Source organism: Pseudogymnoascus destructans, assembly GCF_001641265.1.
Source record: "Pseudogymnoascus destructans isolate 20631-21 unplaced genomic scaffold scaffold_23, whole genome shotgun sequence".
Lineage (NCBI taxonomy): Eukaryota > Fungi > Ascomycota > Leotiomycetes > Thelebolales > Thelebolaceae > Pseudogymnoascus > Pseudogymnoascus destructans.
In genome coordinates this window covers 482650-503780 of record NW_020167542.1, presented here as the reverse complement: position 1 = coordinate 503780, position 21131 = coordinate 482650, and the positions used below count along the sequence as shown (strand labels likewise).

Here is a 21131-nt window from a genome sequence, read left to right as displayed (position 1 = left end):
TCCTGCCACAAGTGCCACGCCTTTCCAAGGGGGCGGGGGCTGACTTGGCTGAGTGGAATGAGCGGTGCCGAACACACATGTACCGGAGATGTCAGCGGGGGTGCCGAGGATGAAGTTTGATGTTGTGGATGGCTATCCATCGATCTCGGGTCCATCGATCTCGGGTCCATTGATCTCGGGTCCATTGATCTCGGGTCCATCGATCTCGGGTCCATCGAGTACTGTTTTTGTTCTTCGTGCTGTCTCGCTGCTATGTCCTATGGCCATCACGGCATTTGGGATGGGAAATGGATGGGAAATGATGAGAAATGGATGGGAAATGGATGGGAAATGATGAGAAATGGATGGGAAATGGATGGGAAATGGATGCGACTGGATACGACTGGATACGACTGGATGCGACTGGGCCAGGTGGATGGAGAAGGCATGGCAAACACATGTTACCCGTTTCCTTGTCGTACGAAACGTGACTTGCATTTGCACAGTAGACTTGCCTAGAATGCAAGTACCGCTCCTTGTCCAGTAAAGTCAACAACCCTCAAAGACCCTGCCGGCCTCATATTCTACACAACAGACAGGACAGAACAGAGTATAGAGGACAACAAATTCACTTTGATCTTACTCTACTCCGACTCTGCTCTTCTTTATGGGGCACAAACTTCCCCCGACCATCCACCAAACGAATTCAATTGACTAAGCCATCGCTAACCTGCTCAACCAACTAAACAAACCAACTAAACCGACTAAACTGACTAAACCGACTAAACTGACTAAACCGACTAAACCGACTAAACCGACGGCGCCGACAATCTTCTCCCCCATACCGCCCATACCGCCCATACCGCCGCCATTTCCGTTTATTCCCATCTGTCTGAGCCTGGAATTTCCTTCCCATATACCCCCATCCTCTACAATTGCAATTAGTTCTCGCAAACCGACACTCCCATCTCGCCCTCTGCGTTCTTCCAAGATTCTCCACGTTGCCACGGCCGTGGCTGGTGCGAACCACGAACTACGAACAAACGACTTCTGCGACCCAAGATCTGCACACCTCCCGCTTCTCGAACCACCTCACGCCCGCTCCACGCCTCACCGCCGTTGAAACCCGTCTGATCGGCGACTACGCGCTCTTGTCTCACATGCCCCCGATATCTACAGCTACAACTACGACCGCGACCCCCCGCTCCAAACAGCCTCGCTCCCAGCGCACCACCGATCTGCTCAGTGCCAGCGGATCATACCACATATCTACGAGCTCTGCAAACTAGAATGTGCAGTCGCCGAATGCTACTTATCTGAGCGTTTTTTATCAAGTGCCGCTATTCCTGCCGGCTCTGCCAGCCTGTCCAGGTTACCTTTGCGACGATGGGAGCGAGTCAGTCTACGACTTATGCCCCGGGCGACGATGGTATGTTATAGCCTCCCCCTGTGGCATCATATTTGCCCATTGTCCCCTGTTATAGTCACTGCTAACACTTCATCTTGTAGTCGGCCTCAATCACTTCACCCTCGGACGTGTTGTAGGAAAGGGTGCTTTCGGCAAAGTCCGCATCGTGGAACATAAATACACGAAACTGACGTTTGCGCTGAAGTATATCCGAAAAGACGACAGTCAGTGCACACTCGATGATACCACTGGATACCTTGCTGATTGAGATATAGTTGTACGAACCGAGAGCGTGAGGAATATAATACGAGAGCGCCGAATGCTGGAACACCTGAATCACCCATTCATATGCAATTTACGATACTCGTTTCAAGATACCCAATACATGTGAGTAATCTAGGGATATGCTAGGTCAATGAAAACAGAACGCTGACTTGTTTGAAGGTACCTCGTTGTGGATTTAATGAGCGGAGGCGATCTGCGATTTCACATTGCGCGCAAGTCGTTTACCGAAGACGCAGTCAAGTTCTGGATCGCAGAGTTGGGCTGCGCGCTGAAGTATATCCATAAGCAGGGGATCATACATAGGGATGTGAAGCCAGACAACGTGTTACTGGATTCGGAGGGCCATATCCATTTGGCTGATTTTGTATGTGGAATTGGCGATCTTAATGAGGGGCACAACTGACTGGCTTTTTAGAATGTTGCATCGGATTATACGCCCCGAAAACCCCTGACGAGCAAGTCTGGGTCACAACCATATCTATCGCCCGAAGTTTGGGCAGGTACAGGATACGGCCCGGCTGCGGATTGGTGGTCGTTGGGCGTCCTCTTCTATGAGTGCATATACAACAAGGTGAGAAAGTCGCAACGTTATATATCTAGCAGTTTCTAACTCCCCAACAGAGACCATTCGATACGCACAGCGCCAAGGGCCTCGGCGAACTAATCATGAACGCCAACCCCAGCTTCCCAGTCACCTCCCCGCCAGTCACAATGCCATGCATGCACGCCGTCAGCTCAGCACTCGAACCCGACCCAACCAAGCGTCTCGGAGCGACGTGGCAGAGCTTCATCGACAACCCCTTCTTCCGATCCGTCGACTTCGAGGCGCTAGAGCGCAAGGAGATCGAGCCCGTCTTCGTGCCGTCAAAAGACAAGACCAATTTCGACGCCACATACGACTTGGAAGAGCTACTCCTCGAAGAAGCGCCCCTGGAAGCACGCACACGCAGACAAAAACCCAGGGAACCGCTCGCGGAAGGCGCAACGGATAAGGAGATCCGAGAGGACGAGCTGTACCGCATGATCGAGACAGGCTTCATGCCATTCGACTACACCCTCGCCGCATACACCCGGTACGCACCCTCCCTGACCCCCTCACCACCCACACTAACCCCCTCCCGCAGCTTCCAAGAAGCCGACGACGCAGCCTTCCGCTCCCGGCCCCCACCGCAAAGCAGCACCACAACCCCCGGCTCCACCCCTTGCAACAGCGAAACCACACCCTCTACAACGATGCGCTCCAAATCGCCCGGCAGCGGCGGACCCACGGGTCATCGTCGCACCCCCTCCATCTCTGTGAATGGGAATGGAACTCCGATCAATAGCAACGGCAGTGGCGGTGGTGGCGGGCCAAGCAACGGTTACACCAACCCCAACGGCCACGGCTCATCCCCGCCCTCCAACCTCAACGCGCCCGTCCGCCTCGTCTCCTCCAAAAACGGCGGATACCGCGTCTTCTCCACCACGAACCCCTACGACGTCCCTCACGTCCCGCACGTCCCCCCTCCCCAAGCAGGCGCAAAAAACCGCGCTAACGAGAGCGCGAGCCGATTAGCCAGCCAGTCGAGCAGCTCGAGGATGGCGAGTAAGGGGGGGGGATTGCAGGTTACGCTGGGGGAGACGGGGAGTTGGAGTGAGCTGGCGAAGAGGGATACGACGTTGCTGGCTGATGCGAAGGATGTTGGTGATTCCGGCGCGCAGGGGGTGGCGGGGGCGGGGAAGCCAAATGGGATGTTGGGGTTTTTGAGTAGGAAGAAGGGGAGGGGGCATAGTCCGAAACCGCAGGAGAAGGGGGTGTTGGGGAAGGAGGGGGCGAGGGTTGTGATTTCGCAGGGTTGAAGAGGGGGTGTGGGTGTTGTGTGGGTGGACTTCAGCATGACATGCTTCTACTCTACTCTACTTACTCTACGATTTTATCCGGCGAATTACGATCGGATCGCCTCCGGATGTGGCGTTGATACACTGCGCACCGCACGACGCGCTCTTTCCCTGGGCACCTGGCGGATTTTCGATCGCCTTTGCGCCCCTACCGGTGTTCATGCCCTACACTCAACTCACATCCTTCTCTCTCCGGCGGCTTTTGTTCGATTTATTGTCAGTCCGATTCGACTCGACTCGGATCGATTTTATGCATGGCATTGCGCGGCGCCCTTTCATTTACAATTTTTTGCTATTAGACTCTTTCACCCCGACTATTTACTCGGCTCCTCTCGTCCTTTTTAATATGTGTTGCTGGGATGGTCGATGAGGAGGATATATAGTGAGGCAGTCTACATCGATGAGGGAAGCATACGGGAATGATGAATGAGATGGGGGTGATACCACAGCAGAATACTCTCCAACGAAACGAGACGAAGAAAGAAAATCACGGCTCCCTTCTGCTTTCGTTTCCTTTGCTTGGTTGGGGGTTGTATGGATGGGATATTGTCCACACCGGGGTGGATTGGATCGTTTTTATCTTCCTCCATTCGACTGCGATTTGCTGTTTATTACTTGCACGTGTTTTAGCCGTTTTTGTTTTTGCTTTTTGATACCAAGGGAAAAGGGAATCAGCGGATGGATGGTGGGAGTGGAGGAGGGGGAAAGGGGTAGGCAGGCTGGTGGAGGGTATATATGCGTCTGTGGGGGTGTATAGTGGTGGTAAATAGCCGAATCCCCGGAGGGGGTATATGGTGGGAGGGAGAATACAACGAATACAACACTATAACTACGAAACTATATGACATGATACCGTGTGTTGTGCTGTGGTGGTGTGTAGTGGAGATGTGGTGGTGGGTGTCGTGCTGAAAAGGCGCATCAGAAGTTCGTTGTCAGATATCACGTACATCCAGTCAACCAGTCTGTCAGCCAGGTCGCCCCTGGGTCTTGCATGTTGGGATATGTGACCAGCAGTATGGCGAACAAGTCTTATTTTGTTTTTTCTTCTTCTTTTTCTTTTTCCCTTTCTTTCCAGCCCGAAAAACAAAGGGGTTAGCTACCTGGCTGTAGGATAACTACGAAGGTAACTTCACTCCTCTCAACAGTTGAGCAATTATCTCTCTCGCGCCCGCCCCTCACGCCAATAAAAAACACCGAGCCCCGGGAATAAACGGTGCAAATCGCTTGGAGTTGTGCATACACTGATCACCACCCAGTAGTCAATAATCAGTACTAAACGGTGCATCATTCGCTGCCCTGTACCGTATGCGCGTTGACCGCCGCCGCCGCCGCCGCCGCGCCGCAAGCGAGCAGTCGGTGTGCAGAGGTCGGCTCGGCTGGTAACCGAGTGGGTTACAGTACGGAGTTACACGGGTGATGTTGGGTTGGTTGGTACGTGCCGTCATCCCATCCGTCATCCTATCCAGCCCATCCCGCGACACAAAAGCTCGGTTAAGCACCGCCGTACGACGGCGTAGCCGAGTACTGGCTGGAGAAGGATGGATGGGATGGATGGGATGGATGGTAAAGTTCTCTGCCACGGCACTCTACGCGAGGTGTGGATGCGACGGCGCCGTCGCGTAACAAGTAGCACCACAGGTGGGGTAGCTGTGCAACATCGTGGCGGTGATCGTCGACACCGCTACGGGTTTGTTTGGCGGGATTGGGATGAGAGGGAGGGAGAGATGGATGGCGTCGTATGACGGGTGGTGGTGTTGGGTGGGCTGGAATGAGCTGTAGTATGGACTTTCTAGGTGGTTGTGGTTGCATTCCCGACCCTCGTTTAGAGGAGGAGGAGGGGGAGAAGAGAAGGGTTGGGGTGGTACATATATGAATGTCCTGCTTCCTTCTGTTGAGCAGGCTAATTGAAGAAGACGATATACAACAACCTACAAGATATTGAGCAGAGACGACTATCAATCACCAAGACAGGCATTGGCCGACGACTCCGAACATCAAAGAGGCTTTGGCCAGATTTCAAAACATCAAACAAGATATTGGCCAAAGACAACCTGCAACATTAACCAACCTCACCTCTTTCACCTTCACACACGCCACCATGCCGTCCCTCCTCATCTACGCCGTAACGGCACTCATCACCTACATCGCCTACATCCAGCTCCACGCCCTCTTCCGGACCGTTGTGAGAAAGGCGCCGCCAGTGGCATCAAACTCTTGGTGGGCGTTTCTAAGTGGAAAGAGTGTGCCGGGGAGTGTGCTGATTGAGCAATTTTATGAGAAGGTGAGATTATTTTTTGGTTTTGTTGGGTTTAATCTTTGTCATGGGGAAAAGGGGGGTGGTGGTTGAAGGCTTGAGATGATAGGGGTGAGGTGTATGAAATTGTGGGAGTGGTCGGGGGAATAGATGAGAAAGCAGCGGTGACGGAGATTCATTCGAGGCAACCAAACGAATTACTGACAAAATATTAGTACTCAAAAAACAATGAAGCGTTCATGGCTGGCGGGCACTATGTCCTCCCCCCCTCCGTCTTCGCAGCAATACGCAAGATCCCCGACCGAATGGCAAACTCCACGCCCGCAAATGAAGACGTGAGCCCCCCCCTTTTCTTTCCCTCACCAACCCTAACCCCCCCCCAGGGCCTCGTCCTCGAACCATTCCTCGGCCACGACAACACGGACATAATCCACCTCGTCCGCACCTCCATCACCCGCTCCGTCGACGCCATGATCGCTCCCCTCACCACCGAAATCCACACCAGCCTCTCCTTCTTCCTCCCCCCCCACCCCCCCCAACCCTCCTCTCCGGCGAAGAAGAGTGGTACCCCCTAACCGTGCACCCCTCCACCCTCACCGCCATCGGGCGCATCACAACACGCATCCTCGTCGGCGCGAAATACACCACCCTCCCCGCGTGGACAGACACCCTCGCCGGCTTCGCAAATGGGATCATCATCCAATCCTTCTTCCTCAAGAACCTCTGGCGCCCGCTCGTCCCGTTAATCGCACCACTCTTCAACACCACCCGCCGCGTCGCCAAACTGCGCGCCTTGATCCTCCCCGACGTCCGCGCCCTCCTCGCCAACCCGCCGACGCCGGGGACGTATGCGGATGGCGAACCAACTGTCCTGCCTATGATGGTGAATTACGTCCTCTCGCGGCCAGGGTACGCGGAGGCGAAGGAGTCGACGGTGCTCACGGGCGTTATTGGACGGCTTCTGGATTTTTCTTTCGCGGCGGTGGATACGACTACTATCACGCTGACGCACTGCATACACGACCTTGTCTCGCACCCTCCCTCACTTTATGCGGACAGGATCCTGGAACAAGCGCGCGCGGTGCTCGCTGGTAACAACGGGGTGTGGACGACGCAAGCTCTCTCGTCCCTACCGCTGCTGGACTCTTTCATCAAGGAATCGCAGCGGTTGCATCCCGTTGGGCAGTTGTTGAGTCAACGCAAGGTGCTTGATCCGAAGGGCGTGACGTTACAGCCGTCGGAGGGGTTTGGGGGGGCGAAACCGGTGCATTTGCCGTTTGGGACGGTGACGCAGATGCCGTTGCATGGGATCCATATGGATGAGGGGGTGTATGAGGATGCGAGGACGTTTAGGGGGTTTAGGTTTGCGGAGGATAGAGTGGCGAGTAGTCAGCCGAGTGATCGGTTTATGAGTTTTGGTCATGGTATGTGTTCCCCCCCCCATTCAGTCACCCTACTGTCGGCCTTGGGAGAAAGATAGTGTGCTAATGGAGAAATTACAGGCAAACATGCGTGTCCGGGACGACACCTCGCGCTGGTGGTGGTGAAGTTGTTTTTGTTGGAGTTTTTGGAGAGGTTTGAGTACAGGGAGGTGGAGAGGCCGAGGGATTGGCAGCTGGGGTTTATGTTTAATGCGGTGCCGGATATGAAGACGAATATTTGGATAAGGCCGAGGAGGGAGGAGGTGGAAGTTGAGGCGTGATGTGAAATAGAATGGGGTGGAAGTAACTTGGTTGGAACCAGCAGGGGTTCTGGTTGGTGTTGACAAAATTCCAACATGGCGATTAAGGAGAGTGAAGTGGGTGGGAGAACCACTCGCTGGAGCGCTTGTAGAAAGGTGATGGCGTTGCTGTGCTTCTCGAGGACGGGGGCGGTGGATTTCACGATGGCGGTTTGCTATGGGGTGAGGGCGGGGGGGGGGCTGAGGTGTGGAGGGGGGAGGTGTGATGGATTGGGGCGGGGGCAGGAAGGGTGGTCCGACGGAGTATGTTGAGGTGTTGTGGGAGGCGCCTAAAAATGTTTTAGTTGACTGGGGTGCAGGGTGCGGAAAGCAATTATACGAATTTATCGAATTTATGATTGAGATGCGGTTCCAAGTCTATCCACCCAGTCTATTCCGATCTTACTACATCATCACCACGCCACCTCTCACAACAACTTTCCCTATCCAACTCAATCACTCTACCTATACTCCCCCATAAACCCCTCATGAAACCTCGCCACCCCCTCCACCCAGCTCGTCCCCGGCGCCAAAAACGTAGTCCTAAAATGCAGCGTCCCCTCCTTCTGCCCAAACCCCGCACCGGGAACAACACACACCCCCGTCGCCTCCAGCATCTTCATCGCATAAAACGCATCGGGCGTCTTCCCATCCGCCTTCGCTGCCTCGATCGCCTTCTGCGGTAAGGTGATGGAGGGGAAGAGGTACATTGACCCTTGGGGAGGGCCGCACTCTACGCCTTCCATGGCCTGGAATGCCTTGTGTAGTGCTGTGGCGCGGGATTGGAGGCCGGCGAAGATGCCGTCGCGCTCGGATTTGTAGAGGTCGTAGGATGGCTCGCCTTCGGTGGGGGGGTTGACCATTAACTCCACGAGGCACTGGCCGATGACGGGGGCGCAGAGGGAGATGCTGACGAACTTGTAGATCTGCGCCACGACTTCTGGGTCGAAGCCGCAGAGCTCGAAGTACCCCCCGCGGTGTCCGCATTCTCCTACAATGCCCTTGGATACGGAGTGCAAACTGACCAGCTCGACGGTGTCGTACTTCCCTGGGTTCTTCTTCTGCATATCCCTCAGCACGGCTTTGAAGCTGTGGAACTTGCCAATGAAGACGTTGGTTTGGTAGACCTCGTCGGCGAGGATGACGAGGTGCTCGGAGGCGGCGAGGTCGATCACGGACTCGATGTCCTTGTAGGACAGCGACGCGCCTGTGGGGTTGCCGGGGTTGATGATGGCGATGGCGCGGACGTCTGTTCCGGCTTCCTTTGCGGTGGTGAGGGCGGAGGTGATGCTCTCGGCGGAGGTGGACCAGGCGTTGGCTTCGTCGAGGTAGTAGGGGACGCAGGTGGCGTCGAGGAGGGAGAGGGTTGCGGTGTAGAGGGGGTATTGGGGGATGGGAACTAGGATGCCGGTTTTGGGGCCCGCGCAGATGATGTGAAGGAGCGTGTTGACGCCGGAGGAGGCGCCGGCGCTGAGGTAGATGGAGGAGGGGTCTGCGGGGTGGCCGTCACGTTCTGGGGGGTGGTGTTAGTTTGGGGTTTGGGTTGAAGGGGGGGGGGAGTGGGGGCGTACTCTCGATGAACTTGGCGATGCTCTCTTTTATCCCCTGGGGACCGGTGCTGGCGCTGTATGCACCAACGCTCCCGACTTGCTCGAGCAGCCACTTTGCGCGCTCGATGACATCCTTCTTGTAGCCGAGCTGGTTCAGAAGGACGTCCTCCTTCTCCAGTAGTGGGGGGTACTCGAGGAGACTCAGCACCTGGCGGAAGAAGGTGATGGGCTTCTGGTCGAGTTGTTGTGGGTTACCGATGTTGGCTGAGATGACATCGTCGAAGGGGAGGTCGCTGCCTTTTCCGCTGGCGAGCTGTGCGCGGTATTCTTCCGACTTTACGGCGAGCTCACCGCGGACGGCGTATTCGGCTTTGCGGACGTGGGGATTTATGTTGTCGATGTTGAGGCTTCGCAGCCTTGGGGAGGTGGACATTGTGCGGTAGGTAAGGGATGAGGAGCGGATGGGAGGATGTTGTTTTCCTGTGCGGCGGACTGTTAGTTTGAATGGTCGAATAAGAGATGCGTGGTGAGAGGGAGTATATAGCGGTGGACAAAAGGAATATAGATACAGTATGAGTGTGCGAGCTGACAAACTCGGACCGCAGGGGTTATAATACCCCTCCTTGCAGATTATCTGCAGGGGCCGCCAGCTCAACCACTGCTCAACCACTGCTCAACCACTGGTCTTGCCGGGATGCACAGAGCGGCACGCGCGCATATAAGGATAAGGAAAAAGCAAGAGAGGCTTACCAAGTAACACAGTCTCCAGGCCGAATCTAGTCAAAGCCGAAGTTGTAGAGGAGGAAGAGAAGGAACGAGATAAGGTGGTGAAGCGGTTACAAGCACCAGACGCAGAGACTCTTGGTAAGGCCATGATGGCGGGGTCGTCGCTCTCAAGTACGGCCTTTCGCAGGCTGTACTCTTTGTTTCACAGTGGAGTAGTGGCCGAATGGCAGTCGTCTGTCGTCGGACAGAGGGGAGTAGTGGAGTGGAACTGAAGCAAGGCGGGAGACGTAATAGGCCCTGGAGGCCAGGCAAAAGGCGCGGTACAGCGAGTCGGAGTGCGGAGATCTGGAGGCGGGCAGGATAGTAGTGGGGGAGGATGACAGGGTGCGGAGGAGGATGACAGGGTGCGAGGGTGCGGAGGTGGAGGGCGAAGTCCGTAGCCTATGATCTCCGGCTGGGGTGAGAGGGGAAGAGGAAGGCTTCGGGCCCGGTCGGCGTTGGCGCTGCGAGTCAGACGACTGCTGGCCGAGGTTTTGTTGGGAGATGGAGAGCACGCCGATTGAGAGGATTGATGTTGATGATGGTCGAGGGAAGGAGGACGGGGAGGATATTGGGGAAATAAGGAATTAAAAGGGTGGGAGGTGAGAAGAATAAAATGGATGAAGTAGAATAAAAAATAAGGGTTTGGAGAGAGCGGGAAGGGGTGAAGGGGTTCCATTGAGAAAGCGGCCGCCTCCACTCAAGCAAGTGTCGCTGCCCCGCGTGTTGATGACGGCGGCTGCTACCCTAACAACCCACAAACCCCATAATCGATATAATCCTGTCAAATTACATATGGCCGCCTGCTGAACAAGGATATATAGATATATATGACTCCCGCAGAGCGACAAACGGGTCTATAATACCATATAGATGCGTCAGACTTAAAATAACGCGGGAACTATCCGAGTGGCTCTCTTAACAACGGACCTATATGACTCCAGGACACAACTGATCCCACACGAAGCCTCGCACGAAGCAAAAACCCTTCAACACGAGGCAAGTCATAATTCCATCCACACGATGCTTCAATCAATGATCAATGGTCTCTCTGACGTCTTCATATCATACACTATTCCCCGTCTAATCCCCTACACACCCCGTCTACCCCACCCATCTAAGCCCTCTCGCTCCCCCTCAGCCTCACCGCCTGCCCATACTTCTGCAACTTCGTGATCAGCTGATCTCCCTGCTTAACCACATCATTATACTGCTTATTCTTATCATCCGGCCTATTCGTCTCGATCACCCCCTTCCCCGTCACGCGGTCGATCGTACAAGGGATGCGATCCGCCGCGATGAACTTCGCCAGGTCACTTGTATCAAAGATCCGTTAGCACATCCACTCTCAAAAATAGTCCCAATTAACGCGGGGGGGGTGGGGTTGTGGGTGTTCTTACCGATCGAGAAAGTCCACCGAGACGCCAAAGTCGTTAGCCATGCTCTCGAGCCCCACGACGCGATAGCTCTGCAGCAGCTGCTGGTACGCGCGCAGCCGCATCTCGCGCACGAACCACCCGCGGTGCTCGTACAGGTAGCGGTCCTGCGTGAGGAAGTTCTCCTCGACGGCCGCGAGCGCACCAAAGAACGAGCGGTAGCTGCCTGTGTACAGGCTGCTGACCAGCTGCGCCAGCGGCGAGAAGTCGATCGGTGCCTCGGTCTCGGAGTGGTCGGCGGCCCCGGAACCGAGTGTCGTCAGGTTGACGGCTGTCTTCGCGTGCTTGGAAGGCGCGTCGTGCATGTCGGCGTCGTTGTTGGAGCCGGGGCCGGCGGAGAGAGCGCCGGAGAGCGCGGAGAGCTTGTCTTCGCCTTCGCCTAGGATGGCTTTGATTTCGGGGGCGTCGACGACCTTGGATTTGAAGTCAACGCGCTTGAGGGATACGGAGCCGGCAAGGACGGAGTATACGACGAGGTTGGAGTACGAGCACAGCTCATAGCTGGTGAAGGTGGAGAGACTGTCGAGGAGGAGAGGAGCGGCCTGGTTGTAGTCGCGCACAGTGAGGAGGTGCAAGCCCTCGTAGGCCTTTAGGCGGTTGCGACGATCCCAGTCACCGCCGCTCTCCACCAGGGCTGATGCTCGCTCGACTTGCTTCTTAACGAGGACCTTGTCGCCGTAGAAGAGCCCAAGGCGGATGATCGCGAGGACCAGGTCGATCTTTGTGCCCAAAACACCCGTCTTTTCGAATACTGCTTCGTAACCTGCAATTGCCTTGTCCTGATGTAATAGTCAGCACCTTCTCGTATGTGTTGCTGTATAAAATTATACCTTATCACCAACTCGTGCGTAGAACTCTGCCCTCTTCCCCCGAGCAGCTTGGATCTCTGTCTCGCCAGCCTGCTCCTCGGCATCCTCTTCCTCCTTCTGGAATTTCTCCAGCTCCTCATCATTATCCTTCTTCAGCTTCTCATACAGAGCCTCGTCCCACGGCAGGTCAACCTGAGACACAGCATTCTTGCTAGTTACCATGCCCACGCTCGGTTTCCGTCCCGTAGGCTTGGTCGATTGTGACGACGTGCTCTGGCCCGACCCGTTTAAAACGCCCTCTGTAGGATGTGCGAGGTACTTGTACAGCGGCGCCATCTTGTGTTCGGAGATGGCATCTTGAAGGCTCTTGAGGGAAGCTTGCTGTACGGATTTTGGCGCGGCTGCGTTTGTGAGGGTGAAGATGTTCTGGGCGAGAGGGAGGAGGGGGTATTTCGCGTATTGTGGTTCGGAACCCATGGTGAAGTTCGAACCTGGAGGTGGAGAGTTGGGTCGGGGATGGTAGAGATTGGAAACGCGGTTCGATTGTGAGGTCGTGGGTGCGTTTGGTGATGCTATAATCGCCTTTGGGCCAGAAGCTCACAAGCTCACACCGCGAGGCAACACTAGCGCCGCGTATCCTGGGAGGTGGGTAAAACGTCGACACTTGTGGATGCCTTTATTTGAAGGCTGCCAGTGACGAAGCTATGGAGGTATGTACCCTCAGGGTTATAGAAATAAACTATATATAACAGTAACTTCGAGCTCAGGAAGTGTTTATAGAAAACTATATATAAAACCAGTGCTCTTAATTACTCCTAATCTCTTGGGGCTGTAATTATTACGGTACAGCCTTTCCTAGGTAAAACGTCCACGCTTCCTGGAGCCGGGTCCCAACCCTGGCACAAGGCTGCTCTAGCCTCAGGCTCGACGACAATTACTGAACCTTTTGATGCTCTAACTAACAAGACAACTACAAATAATTTACAATTACAACTTACAATTTAATTCTTATACCAATACATCCAAAGATATCAGACCAATCTGAAGGCCAATATGGCTTCAGACGCCGCTGTTGAGGTCTCTGAACCTCAACCGCAACCCTTCACTGCGAACAAGCTCGAACCCGCAAAACGAAGGAACAGAACAACCTCATCCGCGACCTCCACACCCACCCATGTGAACTCAGACCACGCCGCAGGTGAATCCAACTCTCACGGCTCCAAATCCAAAGGTCCCTACGAACCCCAACCCGAGCCCTTCGACGCCACCAAGCTCGAACCAGCCCGCAAACGCCGCCGCTCCTCCATCTCCCCCTCCCGCTCCACCCCCCGCCGCGACGAGCGTCCCTCCTCCCCCAAACCCGTCGCCGCAGCACACCCAGCAAACACCGGCGACGACGACGACGAAGACCGTCCCCGCAAGAAACGCCCCACCGGCCGCGCACGCATCACCGACAGCGAGCGTGACGAGATCCGGCAGCGCCAGCAGCAGCGCGAGAAGGAGCACCGTGATGCCGTCGCAGCACACAACGCGCGCGGTGTTCATGATGCGGTGACGCAGCATTATAACGCCGTGCCTGAGCGTGGCCGCGACTGGCGCCGCACAGACAGCCATATCAAGGGGCTTCGCAGCTTCAATAACTGGATCAAGAGCACCATTATCCAGAAGTTCTCGCCGAGTGAGGACTTCACTCCTGGTGGACAGCAGCCAGTGTATGGTGCCCCACCAGTGAAGGGGCTGTTGGTGCTGGATATGGGGTGTGGAAAGGGGGGGGATCTAGGGAAGTGGCAGCAGGCGCCTCAGCCTGTGGATCTTTACGTCGGTCTCGACCCGGCCGATGTGTCTATCGGACAGGCACGTGAGCGGTACAGCCAGATGGCTAGCCGTGGTGGCGGCGGCAGAGGCGGCCGTGGTGGACGCGGCGGGTACAACAACCGTCCCCCACCCCGCCTATTCCACGGCGAGTTCGCAGTGCAAGACTGCTTCGGGGAGTCCATCGAGAAAGTGCCTATTGTGCGGGAAGTCGGCTTTGACGCCTCAGGCGGCCCGTCCCGCTTCAGCGGTGGCCAGTTCGACGTCGTCAGCATGATGTTCGCGATGCACTATGCCTTCCAGTCCGAGCACAAGGCTCGCATAATGCTGAAGAATGTGGCTGGCGCCCTCAAGAAGGGGGGGAGGTTCATTGGCTGTATCCCGGACTCTGATGTTCTGAGTGCGCGCGTAGTGGAATTCAATGAGCGCCAGGCTGCTAAGAAGGCCGCAGCGCCAGCTCCGGCCGATGGCGCGGCAGAGGGGAAACCTTCAGCTGCTGTTTCTGCCGATGGCGCTGCGCCAGCGGATCTGGACGAGGGTGAGATCGCCGGGACGGCCGAGTGGGGCAACGACATATACCGCGTGCGCTTCGCGGATCAAACTCCCGCCGACGGCGTGTTCCGCCCCCCTTTCGGGTGGAAGTACAACTTCTTCCTCCACGAGGCTGTCGAGGAGGTGCCCGAGTACGTGGTCCCGTGGGAGGCGTTCCGTGCTATCGCTGAGGACTACAACCTCGAGATGCAGTACCACAAGTCGTTTGGTGAGATCTGGCGCGCGGAGAAGGACGATCCGGTGTTGGGACCGTTGAGTGAAAGAATGGGGGTTAGGGGACGAGGGGGTGGGGGCTTGTTGGTGAGTGATGAGGAGATGGAGGCGGCGGAGTTTTATGTGGCGTTTTGCTTTTATAAGGTGTAGGGTTGTGAGATGTTGCTTAGTAGGATTTACATTACTTAGTGGAGGTTAAATCTGAGACCATGCTTATATGGATAGAGAAAAAAAGCGCACTCATACCCTGGGAATAAGGGGGAGAGTATCTTTTAAGGGGCGATAAAATCGTTACTGACGGCGTTTTGGTATGGAAAGCATAGCATATGGGTGATTTTTGCGAACTCTAGTCACTGACCTGAAAATACAAAACATTACGAAATATTCAACTCCATTTCAGCCAAAGTGCAATGTGAATTAGCTATACGCCATTGCATAGGATATTACATATAACCACAAGAGTGATCGAACGCCACCATCGGTCATCCATCCATAAAGGTATCAAGTCCCCATCCGCCAGGCCCAAGCCCAAACGCCATTAAATCCCATCCCAAATACGATCTTTACATCTGCGTCCCCGCCACCTGCACCTCCTCATATCCATCAAACTCCTGATCCTTAGAATCCATATCCACATCCACCGCCTGCCTTTCCTCCTCCTCCTCATTCTCCCCCTCACTATCCCCCTCCGCCGCCGCCTCCGCAGCCTTCGCCCTCTTCACCTGCCTCTTCACCATCTCATCCTCATAAAACTCCCCCAACTCCAGCATAACATCGCACCCCGAGCTCGGACACTTCAGCTTCCTCAACCCCGGCCCGTGATTCCGTCCCCTCGCCTGCGAATTCTCGTAAAATACCGTGGCGCCTCGTTCAAACATCTCTAACAATGCTGATTTCTCAAATGTATGCCGGCATACGCGGTTGCTATATGGGACCTCGAATAGTTTCAGCGTCAGCGGACACTTGAGACTGCTCACCGCACCGGCAAATACGAGGTCCTCGTCGCTCTCATCGCCATTGTTCGCCGCGCCGCGCGTAATACGGCCCTGCGCGCTCGCCTCGGTCGTTGATGGAAACCACGCTGATGGTGGCGGGAGGGGTGGCGCGTTGGCACCGTGGTGCGAGGCATCGTGAACGTGCTTCTTGAAGGTCTGGTAGTCGGCGTTGTCGGCGTACCGTGCGCGCATCGATTTCGCGGCGTACTGCGCTGCAGCGGCGGCTTGGGCTTCGGCGAGGAGTTCCGTAACGCTGGGGGTGTCTGCTCCAGCGTCGGCGTCGGCGTCCGGGACCTCAAAGTCTGGGTCGTCGGAGTTGTCGTCGTCCGAGCCGTCTGTTGCGCGGCGCCTCCTCGGGTTGCTGCCCTGCTGAGGCCGCGGTGCAGTAGCTGCCTTCTCTGCTACGCCTCTGATTAGGCCTTCTTGCCTCTTCAACTCCTCGGAGTAATCGATCAGCTCCCTTGTCGCCATCTCCGCCTCCTGCGTCAGCCTCTCCACCTCAGCCTCCAGCTTCGCGACTCGTTCCTCAATCGCAACCTCCTCCTCCGTCTTCTCCATCTCCCCTTCCTCATCTTCCCGCTGCGACTCCCTCACCTTCCTCCGCTCAACCTGCCGCTCCAGCTTCATCCTGGCCAGGCTCAGCGTGTCATTGCTCTCCACCGTCGCGTTTGAGAGCGTCGTGATAGCTGTGGCGAGGTGCTTGCGGTACTTCCCGTAGTCGGCGTCGTCGACGAGCGTGGTGAGTTGTTGCTTTGCTGAGAAGGTGAGGGGGTGGACTGGTGGTTCGTACGGGGGTAGGGCTGAGCGGGATGCGGAGGAGGAGGCTTGAGTGCGAGGTGCGGCCGGGGAGGACGCTGCTGCGTCTTGGTTTGTGCGTGAGACGAGGCGGCGGCGTGAGGACATTGTGAGGGAGGTGGTAGGGTGTAACTATAGAGTAGCTCTAGTTTAACCTCAAAATATAATAAAAACCTTGGTATACGCGAAGAAACGAGGGTCTTGTTGACTATCATTGGTCGATGGCGATCGTTTGGTGGCGGTCAGTTTCCCATAAGTTAAAGGTTGGGAGACGCGACTTTGGACCGGGACACGCGATAATTAATTAAGCTGTAGCCTTGCTGACTCATCGCCATCACCATTCATAACTGCGCCTCTTGCCAGCCTTGTCTAGCTCAGCCTCTAATGGCATTTTAAATAAAAGATAGGACATCCCATAGAGAATTACACTACGGTATTTGACTTTAACACATTGAATGGTAGCTGTCCTTGTCATCACACCTATCGTTTGTTAACTACCAGAGATAATCCACGATGGATCCAACTTCCGCAATGGGCTGTGCTGCCAATGCGATTCAATTCGTCGAATTTGGAAGGAAACTGGTCTCCGAAAGCCTTGAGATCTATCGCTCTGCTGACAATGTGAGAAATGCCAATAATAACCGCCTTAACGAGAAGGTCAGGGCGGAGAAAGAACTTAACCGGATTTGCAAAAATTGTGACGATGTGGCCCAGCAACTCTTACAAGAGTTAGACAAGATGAGACTCCATGGCGGGCATAGGAAGTGGGGGAGTTTCAGACAAGCACTCGGCAACATCATATCCGAGAGACATACTCAAAGGTACAATATCCTCCGTTTAACCCTCAGCGGCCACAGCAACAGCAAGACTTATCACAAGCCGCACATGAAGAACGACAAATGCGCTACCAACAAGGTGAAGAAAGAGATAGGGCTGACCGTCTTAACGAGACCTTATACGACATCCCAGATGACGATATCCTAGATAACGAAGATATAAGAGAAGATGGTAATAATGAGAAGCCTATACTTCCAACTATTCATGAAGATGAAGATAAGGATATGCCGTCCTCGCCACCAACGCCTATCCAACATGCTCGGAAGACTGGAAGAGATTTACTTGATATCTTTCAAGCTACTCGTCAAGACCCCATAAATACTTTAGGTATTAGTAGGTCTGGCCGGCCTCATCAAGCAAGGTGGAGAGATGTTCTTAAGCATATATAATAGATAATAGCGTTCTGATAATCTTCTGATAATCGTGGTACTTAGATAGAGGAATATACATGATTCGTTCTCACAGCTTACTAGAGATGGCGAGAGTGATGCTGATAGATGTAATACTTTAACTTAACCATAAAACAGTATTAATCGTATGAGGGACTGTTCACATGATGCATAAATCTTACACGTGATAGTCGAGTACTCACTGGGTTTTTACAGAGTAACTGAGTATTAACCTCACTCACCGAGTCGAGTAAAAGGTTCAGCTACTCACCCAGCTGAGTAACCCACTGAGCGAGTGAGCCGAGTATTGAGCGAGTAGTGCGCAGCCTAGTCCTTACTCATATATTACTACCAAAGTCGATCAACTGTCGGCAAGCACTAGCATTCCTTCTCAAGGCTTCTGCGGAAGCTGATGGTGTACTTTACCAATTCGAGGAGAAACAAGCCCTTTCTAGGATACCCTTTCCAGACTTGGAGATAATCAGGCTACTTTTAGAATCTGGTGCCCGCCAGGAACTTGTCGTGGGGGTGCCAGGGGTGAGCCACTAGGAGCTTGTCATGTTGATGGCATTGCGAGGGGAGGGTGGCAGAAGGAAGGTTGAGGGGAAGATAGAATGGAAATGCACCTACCTACCAGCCATCAATGATGTAGGCAGGTAGGTGTATGTTGTGTGTTTGTCGTTGTGTGCCAATTTGTCAAGTTTGTTGTGTTGTGAATTGTTGTGAGGGTGCAAAGTTATGAAGTTGTAGAAATTTATTTTTTTACATAGGAAAATTATATTAGGTATCTCGCAAGGTACCGCGCTACATAAAGGTATATACAATAAAATAACAAATACCACTCTGTACTCGTGCCGCTAAAAGATTGTACAAGGCTGATATAAAACTCCCTTCAGGGAACGGTCACCCACCAAACCCGATTATAACATACACCACCTTCCGTTCCAACAAATCCATCCCTTCAATTCTCAACCTTCGTCTCCTGCATCTCCTCATCATCCCCAGAATACGCGTACTTGCTCCTGGCTCTAATCTGCGCTCCGTAGTAGTAAAACAGGAACGGGATGCCACAGCACGCCAGCGCCAAGAAGGCGAGCAGCGAACTGGCCCACTGGTACCCGAGACGGGCATACATCTGGTTGGTGAAGAGCACCGTCGCGGCACCCCAGAAGGAGCGGATGCACGTTTTCGCGGCGAGCGCTGAGGCGGCCTGGTGCTGGTACGAGTCGATGAGGTAGTTGTTGGCGGCGTTGTAGAGGAAGATGAAGCCGAAGCCGACGGGGAAGCCGGCGAAGGCGGGTCCGGCCCAGGAGACGTGTGGGTAGGAGGTCCAGGCGAAGATGAAGAGACCGATCGGGACGAACCAGCAGGAGATCATCATGGGGATTAAGCGGGTCTCCGCCGGGGGCTTGCCGTTGTGCTTTTTCACCAAGGTCAAGTAGTGCTTGTTAACCAGAGGAGCGCAGGCGGATGAGCAGATGACGCCGACGGCGAGAGGGATGAACATAAGACCTGTCTTTCCGGCATTCCATCCCTTGCCTTGTTGGTAAACGACTGGGTAGGCGACGAAGAACATGTAAAGCAGACCGTAGAGAACGGACATGTAGATGGAGATGAGCAGAACGATAAGCTCGCCGAAGAGGAGTTGGAATGGTCGAATAAGGAAGTTCAGGAGGCGATCGGAGAATGGGCGCATATCAAGATCTTGCTCGGTGAGATATCTCTTCCCAGAAGATTTGGAGAGTTTCTCAGCACGGCGCTTGAGGATGGTTGGTGTGTATGTCTCAGGAACGGTGAAGGTGATCAGCACCCAAACAGTACCGGCAACGATCAGTTGGATCCAGTAGAGCCAGCGCCAGCCCTTGGCGTCAGCCAAGTATCCTCCAACGAGCGGACCAATTGCGGGACCAATGAAGGGAGCAGCTGAGAAGGCAGCCATGGGCACCCCACGCTCCTCGTTCTTCCAGCAATCGGCCAGGGTGCCTCCAACAAGAGTCATGGGAGCAGAAAAGGCGATGCCGTCGAGGGCTCTGAAGACCACGAGTGTTGCTATGTTCTTTGAGACGGCGCATGGAATAATGAAAATCACTGCGACGAAGAGAGTCGAGCCGTATATGACACGGCGGCCATAGATTTCCGAAAGAGGCGCGAATATCATAGGTCCAATACCGAAGCCAATAACAAAGACGGTAATCGAGAGGAGAGCGACCTCCTCAGACACGTTGAATTCTTTCGCGAGCCCCTCGATATCAGCTGTGATAACGCTGGAACAGAAGGCTACCACGAAGCAGGTGAGAGACACGCACATCGTGCACCACCACTTCATCGCCTTGGACCAATTCTTTGGGTTGTCTTTGTCATCCGGTGTGAAGGCAACGACAGTATATGGGGTGCCATCAGCGGAAACTCCAGTCTCTGTTACTCCATCCGGCTCGTCGTGGGTGTACTCGCGGAGGTTTGCATTTCGGCTCAATGTTCGATATGGCAAATTGATATCGAGATGCGGATCTCTGACTTCCTTTTGCGATTCGCGAGTTACAGAACGGCCTAGTCCTGATTGCCGTGTGTTGGTGCGCTGTACGTCGATAGATATAGGTTCGAATGTGGCAGGTTGCCCTGGCATTATAATCCCTTTTGCCGCCATGCTGCCTGTGAGATTGGAAGCTTGGATAGGGGGACAGAAAGAAGCGAACAAATGAGAACAAATTATATGCTTTATTGGATAATAGAAAACACTTCAGCAGGTGGGTTGGGTGGAACCTTATATACCCAAAGGGAGAAAATATCATAACGGTACGAAATTCTACTGTACCTCGCACTTCGGACCTGAACCGCACTTGCTTCAGGGACAGAAGATGCCTCATTGGCAAATATAAGTGGATATGAGCAATATCCACAGAGATTGGTGAGGATATCGGTAAGACGGCAGCATGGCCACGCCTGGTTGTTCTTTAAAAGCGTCTAAAACTGGCATAGCGACGAAGAGAGAAGCCCATTTATGGGTCCTCTGTAGCTCTAGCGCCACCGAAGAACGGGAGTGGCAATTGGGAGTCACATTCTGACATTGCCGAATGCCCCTGGCGCTCTATTGCCCAATAGAAGATGGTTTCCTGGCGGCAAGGCCACTGTGCACTCTCAGCCTCATGAAGCTTATATAAATCTCCAACCTCGTCGTTGGCTTTTCCAGCTGCTCCAAACTGCGGCCAACGCCAACTTACAACATTTGGGAATATACAAGTGAACAGATACTTTTCAAAAATCTCTGATATAGAAACACTGCCGTTTTTTTCTGTTTTTGTGGTAATGCAGCTTTTGTGATCAAAACTCTGTAACGTAGCTGATCTAGCCCTTTGGTAAATCTGACGACAGACATTGATCTGCCCAATCATTATCCCATATTCAGCATTAGCGCCGGCTCAAAAACATTTTCGGAGCCAACATGTTGTGGTCCGTG

At 54.2% G+C, this 21131-nt stretch overlaps 9 protein-coding genes across 9 annotated transcripts; 5 read left to right on the top strand and 4 right to left on the bottom strand.

Annotated features, from left to right (window-relative positions):
• Positions 1-824: 824 nt before the first annotated feature.
• Positions 825-3511, top strand: VC83_07707 (uncharacterized protein; the record flags this gene model as incomplete). Its single annotated transcript, XM_024471273.1, has 7 exons — positions 825-1408; positions 1489-1611; positions 1663-1774; positions 1832-2036; positions 2088-2243; positions 2294-2745; positions 2797-3511. Exons 1-7 carry the CDS (start codon positions 1366-1368, stop codon positions 3509-3511), a joined length of 1806 nt encoding a protein of 601 aa, XP_024320793.1. The 5' UTR covers positions 825-1365.
• Positions 3512-5648: 2137 nt separating this feature from the next.
• VC83_07706 (uncharacterized protein) lies at positions 5649-6379 on the top strand (the record flags this gene model as incomplete). Its single annotated transcript, XM_024471272.1, has 3 exons — positions 5649-5831; positions 6020-6139; positions 6188-6379. The coding sequence occupies 3 exons, from the start codon at positions 5649-5651 to the stop codon at positions 6377-6379; spliced, it is 495 nt and encodes a 164-aa protein (XP_024320794.1).
• A 302-nt stretch (positions 6380-6681) lies between these two features.
• Positions 6682-7506, top strand: VC83_07705 (uncharacterized protein; the record flags this gene model as incomplete). Its single annotated transcript, XM_024471271.1, has 2 exons — positions 6682-7228; positions 7307-7506. The coding sequence occupies 2 exons, from the start codon at positions 6682-6684 to the stop codon at positions 7504-7506; spliced, it is 747 nt and encodes a 248-aa protein (XP_024320795.1).
• A 354-nt stretch (positions 7507-7860) lies between these two features.
• On the bottom strand, positions 7861-10546 carry VC83_07704 (uncharacterized protein). The gene is made up of 3 exons (XM_024471270.1): positions 9825-10546; positions 9096-9554; positions 7861-9037 (listed from the first exon to the last, which is right to left on the bottom strand). The coding sequence occupies exons 1-3, from the start codon at positions 9946-9948 to the stop codon at positions 7986-7988; spliced, it is 1635 nt and encodes a 544-aa protein (XP_024320796.1). The 5' UTR covers positions 9949-10546; the 3' UTR covers positions 7861-7985.
• Positions 10547-10956: 410 nt separating this feature from the next.
• VC83_07703 (uncharacterized protein) lies at positions 10957-12795 on the bottom strand (the record flags this gene model as incomplete). Its single annotated transcript, XM_024471269.1, has 3 exons — positions 12106-12795; positions 11240-12054; positions 10957-11155 (listed from the first exon to the last, which is right to left on the bottom strand). Exons 1-3 carry the CDS (start codon positions 12559-12561, stop codon positions 10957-10959), a joined length of 1470 nt encoding a protein of 489 aa, XP_024320834.1. The 5' UTR covers positions 12562-12795.
• Positions 12796-13041: 246 nt separating this feature from the next.
• ABD1 (mRNA cap guanine-N7 methyltransferase) lies at positions 13042-15034 on the top strand. The gene has a single exon (XM_024471268.1). It carries the CDS (start codon positions 13138-13140, stop codon positions 14809-14811), a length of 1674 nt encoding a protein of 557 aa, XP_024320835.1. The 5' UTR covers positions 13042-13137; the 3' UTR covers positions 14812-15034.
• Positions 15035-15050: 16 nt separating this feature from the next.
• On the bottom strand, positions 15051-16708 carry VC83_07701 (uncharacterized protein). Its single transcript, XM_024471267.1, has one exon. It carries the CDS (start codon positions 16557-16559, stop codon positions 15225-15227), a length of 1335 nt encoding a protein of 444 aa, XP_024320797.1. The 5' UTR covers positions 16560-16708; the 3' UTR covers positions 15051-15224.
• Positions 16709-16964: 256 nt separating this feature from the next.
• Positions 16965-17435, top strand: VC83_07700 (uncharacterized protein; the record flags this gene model as incomplete). The annotated part of the gene is made up of 1 exon (XM_024471266.1): positions 16965-17435. The coding sequence occupies one exon, from the start codon at positions 16965-16967 to the stop codon at positions 17433-17435; it is 471 nt and encodes a 156-aa protein (XP_024320798.1).
• Positions 17436-18446: 1011 nt separating this feature from the next.
• Positions 18447-21115, bottom strand: VC83_07699 (uncharacterized protein). Its single transcript, XM_024471265.1, has one exon. The coding sequence runs from the start codon at positions 20319-20321 to the stop codon at positions 18639-18641; it is 1683 nt and encodes a 560-aa protein (XP_024320964.1). The 5' UTR covers positions 20322-21115; the 3' UTR covers positions 18447-18638.
• Positions 21116-21131: the final 16 nt, after the last annotated feature.